Source organism: Helicoverpa zea, chromosome 18 (assembly GCF_022581195.2).
Source record: "Helicoverpa zea isolate HzStark_Cry1AcR chromosome 18, ilHelZeax1.1, whole genome shotgun sequence".
NCBI lineage: Eukaryota > Metazoa > Arthropoda > Insecta > Lepidoptera > Noctuidae > Helicoverpa > Helicoverpa zea.
The window spans coordinates 4,061,176-4,067,736 of NC_061469.1; the positions used below are offsets into that span (position 1 = coordinate 4,061,176).

The 6,561-nt window shown below is 33.7% G+C and overlaps 1 protein-coding gene across 1 annotated transcript; it reads left to right on the forward strand.

Moving 5' to 3' along the window:
• Nucleotides 1-5,323: 5,323 nt before the first annotated feature.
• LOC124639114 lies at nt 5,324-6,307 on the forward strand. Its single transcript, XM_047176345.1, has one exon. It carries the CDS (start codon nt 5,324-5,326, stop codon nt 6,305-6,307), a length of 984 nt encoding a protein of 327 aa, XP_047032301.1.
• The last annotated feature ends 254 nt before the right edge of the window (nt 6,308-6,561 follow it).

Here is a 6,561-nt window from a genome sequence, read left to right on the forward strand (position 1 = left end):
TTAGACTGCTTTAAACTTTCTTCTAGTTTTTGTTCTAGGATTTTCGTGGATTGTATAACTCTATACAGACTTTGACTTTGAAAAAAATATAAAACCGAAGAGGTTTATTGGTTTTTTTGAAAGCACTAATCTCAGGAAACCTTAGATACCCTGTTTATCGAAGATATTTAGTTTTTATTCAGCTGTGTAGAGGAGTTCCCACGGGATGCGAGTGGAACCGCTGGCTGAGGCTAGTATGCTATAAACCTCCTGTCTATAAAGATACAAAATGTAGGTAAGTAAATAAGAGCGCAAACCCAAAGCTGCTTAAATCATTGTCAAAGTTCCTATTTATATTGTCTGTGCACACTTTGTAACTGGCATTATACATACAATCACTTTGCATATACATAGGTAGTGTAATTAACCACTTTTAGAGTTATTATTTAATAATTGCTGCATATAATTACAGTATTTACCTCGCCCTATCCCTTCACCCATTTCTTCCGCATCGCCAAGTTTTTATACTTCTTGATAAGTAATATTCCACTAGGTAGGTCATCTACTAATGTTACATAGCTGAACAGTGTGTTTATATTCCTGAACTCATCAATCTCAGCAGTCTATTCCCACCACCAAAAATGAAATAGGTTTTTTTATGGGTTTATGGCTGTTATAAACACAGTCGGTTAAATGCATTGCTTTTTTTTCATTTAATTAATATATTTTTTTACGTAATTATATCACTTTATATCTATACTAATATTATAAAGAGGAAAACTTTGTTTGTTTGTTTGTTTTTTTGGTTGTAATGGATAAACTCAAAAACTATTGGACCAATTTTAAATATTTTTTCACCATTAGAAAGCTATATTATCTGCGAGTAACATAGGCTATATTTTACCCCGGTGCGGGCAGTAGCTCCCACGGGACGTGGGTGAAACTGCGGGAAAACGGCTAGTCTTTTAATATGTTATGTTATTTTAAAGATATGTAAAAACACTAACTACTAAATCTTGAGTCATGTTATAAGGTACGCTTCTAAGGTGTGCTACAAATGCTCGCAAGTGCGATCGACTTTGTGCGGCTGAAGACTGGAAGAGTTTTGTCGGTCGCGTGCTTATCTCAGAAACATGCGATCGAAACCACATGCGTAGGATATGTATCTCGAAAATATACCATAATGATAACAAAACCAGACATTCAGGTCTTGTTTAAAATTAAACTTCGATACTAACCTAATTTCGTATTTAATGGATGTGTTGATTAAGTTAACTGTTGCTAAAAATAAAAGTTAGCAATAAACGGTTTTTAGTGCGCTTAATTTTCATTAGATGGGCGTTAGTGACAGTTAAAAGAATATAAAACAGGCAATTTTAGTTAAATAGTAGACGATAACGACCTTTTTTGATTAGCTCAACAAATGAAAAACAAACTTAAATTTAGAAAATTTTAATTAATTTTATAAATTAAACATTTATAATTATAACATAACTCTAAAAAATAAAAATAAAAAAATATTTAGTCTTTAAAAAAACACTTAACTTAAATACGATTACGATTATCATTAAACACACTTGGTCGCTGCGGATAAGTTTGTGGGTTATTCAAGTTCGCGGCAACTTGTTCCCTATTTACAAAGAAGAAAGGTTGATTTTCCAGTGGCAGTGCGTTTAGTCTGTTGGCGTAATCTCTGTCACCGTTTAATTGTGCTGGTATTGGCTCATTTGAGAAGCGATCGAAGATTCCAGAAACTACTGGCGTTTCAGGGAAGCCGATTGGTCGGATTCCAGCGTAGAATGGACGTTGGCAGAAGCAGGGCACGATGGCTAGGACCAAGAAAAAAGCTATTCTGGACATGGTGTATTGGTTATCTGAAAACGAGAGAAAAACATTTAATATTTATGCCACAATAGAGAATAATGGTTAATGTTGAAGTCCTCTTTTTGCATGTTTTTTATATGTAAAAAACATAGTGTAATGCTCAATATTCTTGAATGGATAGTTGAGCACAATGTGGATAGATATTATCCACACAATTTGGCCACATAATAGTAAAATTTCATGTCACAAAGGGTGAAGCAATTGCTATCAATGGGGCATAACGCCGTGACTCAATACTCTGAAAATGGCTCTAGTAAGATATCCAGAGGGGACTCCAAAAAAAAATTGTAGGCTCCATAGGTAAAGAGATTGTATACCTACTAACTGAACTAAAATATAATAAATGAGCCAAAGGCACTTAAATAGAAAGATACATACACTTTCAGGTCCATTAAAACCTTCTTAAATAAAAAAAAACTTTAATCACAATATCACTAAATTGAATTTAAATCCGAAACACTATTAAAACTATTATTTACTTTCTATAGGTATTTCTCTTATAAAAAAATCACAATGTTTTTACACCACCGCCCACACTTTTACGTTACGTTTCAACCACTTCATAACGTAGAACTAACTACTAGTCTTCCGTAATTCAGTAGCTATATATGTAGAATGTTTATTAATAAACAACAATATATTCCAAATGTTTTCATAATTAGTATAGTTTATAATGTTTGTGTTGACTGACAATACTCATAACATCTTCAATAACGTATACTGCACCAATAACTTATTGATTAGTGGGTTATATTTTATCAGTCTACCACAGATTGTTAGCTAGGTACTATTCTACGTAGGTAGGTAATTAAGTTAAACACGATCGCTTATACATTTGTAATTAGTTTACAAATTCAAATCCATAATACAGAAGCTTTTTTTCTATACTAATAAAATAAAGGGACAAACACATTTGAACATAATCTGTTAGATAGCAATTAACACTCTTCCCGAATAACAAATTGTATCCCGGTACGGGCAGTTCATACGAGATGCGGGTGAAACCGCGGGAACTTAATGTGTTAATTGTATTACTAAAATAAAGAAAAAACAGAATTTAAACTTATCTTCAGTTAAATTCTCTAAGCATTGCTTTTATAAAATTAAGACTTAAAAAATTAAGGCAATTGTGACTAATTACTAATTAATTAGTAAGTGTAAGTGCTCTACTATTCGGTGCAAATAAGCTTGATAATCTAATTATTTCATTATCTTTGTTAGGCAGCAAAAAGGCCGGAGAACTGATTTGTCTTAATAAATTAAATAAAGGAAGATATAAATACGGTACGAGCGGATAAGACATAAAGTGTGACTTTAAGAAACAATTAAGATATTGTCAACAAATTAATCAGCTAAAATACCAAGAACTTCTGAAGTTTCAATGTTAGGCTTTAAAAAATAATAATATGGTTATCTAATTTAGAACCATTTAAGTCGCTTCAAAATATTTTCTCACATCGAAAACGTATGTATCTAAAGAAAATTAATACCGAAGTTTCACATCCACTTTATACTGAAACTTAGTCTTAATAAAATTTTTGTAAACACAGACCAACACTTAATACACCTATTTTGTTCTTTATAGTTTACTATATTATCACACCAATATTATTTTATAAGCTTCGAAAATAAAATCACATTTACCTGTAAGTATCACAGTATAATCACAGTACCTAGTACTTATAAACTGATTCACACAACTGATTGAATGGGCTACCTCAACTGGAATGTTTGAACGTAAAACGCACTTGATTATATATACTACTTACTTCACACAAGCCCTCACGGTTGCCTACGGTTTTACCATAGAGCTATGAATGTATGAAGCAGGTGCGTACCTACCAGTTTTTCCCAGCGTAAAAGGAAAGGTGACTAAAAATAAACTGTGTCTAAAAATATATTTGTAATCTATACTAAAATAAAAAAAGAAGAATCATTTTTTGTTTGTCTTCAAAGTCAAAGTCAAAAACGTTTATTAAAAAATAGGCTAATTTTTTGCACTTTTTCACGTCAAAATTACAAAAGGACAAAAACAAAATTGGCTTGTTTGTTTGTTTATACCCTAAAGGCTACACATCCACGGAACTGGTTTGAAAAATTTTCTCACTGTTCGAAAGCTACACTCTCCCTGAGTAACATAGGTTATATTTTATCCCGACACGATCGAAGTTCCCAAGGAACGCGGGTGAAACCGCGGGTAAAACGACAAGTGACCGATAAAGAAGTTAACTATCTTAAATTACTTGTAGATTCTCCCCAATCTTACAAAGGTATGTCTATAAGAAATTCCAATCTATCCCGTTTGACATCAATTAAAAATTTTCGAGTAAGGAATTTTAATTGACAGTTTACGCTAGCCTTATTTTAAGGTGAATTTAATTGATTTCGGTTCTCAGTTCTGCGACATTTTACTGCGTATTTGTTAAGGTTGTTATTTTATTACTTCTTTTAACCTATTTATTTATATGACTGTATCTTTGACTATTGTTCGCACAATGCAATGTAAAGTACCATGTAAGAACTTAACGCACGTCTTTAAATATTATTATTGTGGCTTCAAAATAATAATAATTGTATGCAAATTACTAAAGAAATAAATGCTCTTGAAATACTATGTTACATTGTCTAAAGCTGACAACGTTTGGATATTAGTCAAACAATAGATAAACGGTGAACCTCGTTCTCTTTTCATAGTTTTGTGCTTGTCAACAATGTAAACTAAGCAGAACTATATTTCTTGTAAACATAATAGTGAGTTCGTCCGTTTGTTATTATTTCACTCTGAAACAGCTGAACCAATAATTAAATGGAATCGTTAAAATTCCATTGGGTAATAAGCAGTTATCGCAATTTCGAGTTGCAAGAAGGAGACCTTCATGTTCCTCTAATGTTCATTTCATGTTCTCTAGTTTATCAGTTATATGGCGAATCAATAGCTTGCCTTAGGGCTAGCTGACCGTATGTGAAAAAATGTTATATGTCCCGATATCAAATTAATTTCAGTACATATACGGCGGAGTCCTAAAAAATGTCAGATCAATCAATCTTTATTATGTACTCTCATATTGAAGAACAATTTCTTTACCAATCACTTGAGAGAATTTCCGAGAATTTCCCAAAGGGAATACCCGACATCACTTTCTCCGAACCGGAGTTCAAATGAGCGTTAGTAATCACCAAGACAGGCTTCCCAGAACAAGACATTTCAATTAAATTTGTGTCTTCCTATTATAACAATAGCTCAAAAAATAGATTGAAAACCATGTTCTGGTTTCTATAGAACCGATGGAGAACAAAATGACTAACGGGGGTGTCCAAACGGAAAATATCCTACGAAAATAGAGCGCCAAAACGCCTATAAAACTCTCGCTGTTGCTTAATCGTAACGCCTACAGAAAAGTTAATAGCTCTCGCAACTTATTGCTTATTGCTATATAGAGATTTAAAAGAACTTACGATAATGTTCAATCCGAAAAGAACGCCACCTAAAGCTGTACTGCGATCGGAGCAATCGACTTCAGAGCCGGACTTAGCAAAAATATCTAAAACACCATCGGAATATGAGGTGACTGGTGCGAATCGTAAACGTAAGCAGCCGGAGTGCGAACACGCTGAACAAATAGCTACTATGGATGCAAATCTGACGAAAACTCTAAGTGAATGGAAGGCCAGTTTAGATGCTAACTTATTAGTTATTAATGACAATATAAAAAGTATAAGGGGCGACTTAGAGACGTACATGAATGAAATAAAGAAAGAAATGGACTGTCTTCGCTCTGAAAATATCTCAATCAAAGCAACCGTGTCTAAGTTGACTGAGGAGGTTTCTGAAATTAAATCATCTTGCCAGTTCATCTCAAACCAATATGACGACTGTCAGAAGAAATTTCAAAGCTTGGAAGAAAGTACTCCACTTCGATGCGAGATAAAAACCCTTGAAGCCAAAATAGACTACTTGGAGCAGCAAGCTAGAGAGTGTAACTTGGAGATATCTAATGTTCCGGAACGGCGGGAGGAAAATTTATTCTCTATTTTGGAAGAAATCGGCAAAAAGATTGATTTGGCTATACCACGTGAGGAAATTACTGCCATACATAGAGTGCCTCATGCGGCGTCTAGCGAAAGGCCTAAAAATATAATCGCTAAGTTTAAGACACGTTATCTAAGAGACAATATACTAAGCGCCTACCGACTCAAAAAAGGTGTCATCTCGACTGACTTAGGCATTCTAGGTGCACCCCGTACTGTATATGTGAACGAGCACTTGACTCTCCATAAAAAACAACTACTGCGAGAGACACGCGAGGTGGCTAAGAAATATAATTACAAGTTTGTATGGGTCAAACACTCTACTATCCTTGCTAAACGATGTGAAACCTCTCCTACCATAGCCATTAAAACCAAAAACGATTTATGTAAAATTACGACTAGCAATATTAGTTAACCAACTAATTTCTTAGTTTTAATATTAATACTTGAGTACGATGTATTACGATGGCTGCTAACAATACTGATTTTTGCATATATTATCAGAATACTAGGGGTTTACGCACAAAACTGAACACACTTTATATGAGTATATTAAGTAATAGCTTCGATGTTGTTATTTTAACGGAAACATGGTTAATTCCCACAATAAGCAACAGCGAATTCATTGATGATCGCTACGTTGTCTTTCGCTGTGATCGTAACAGAACC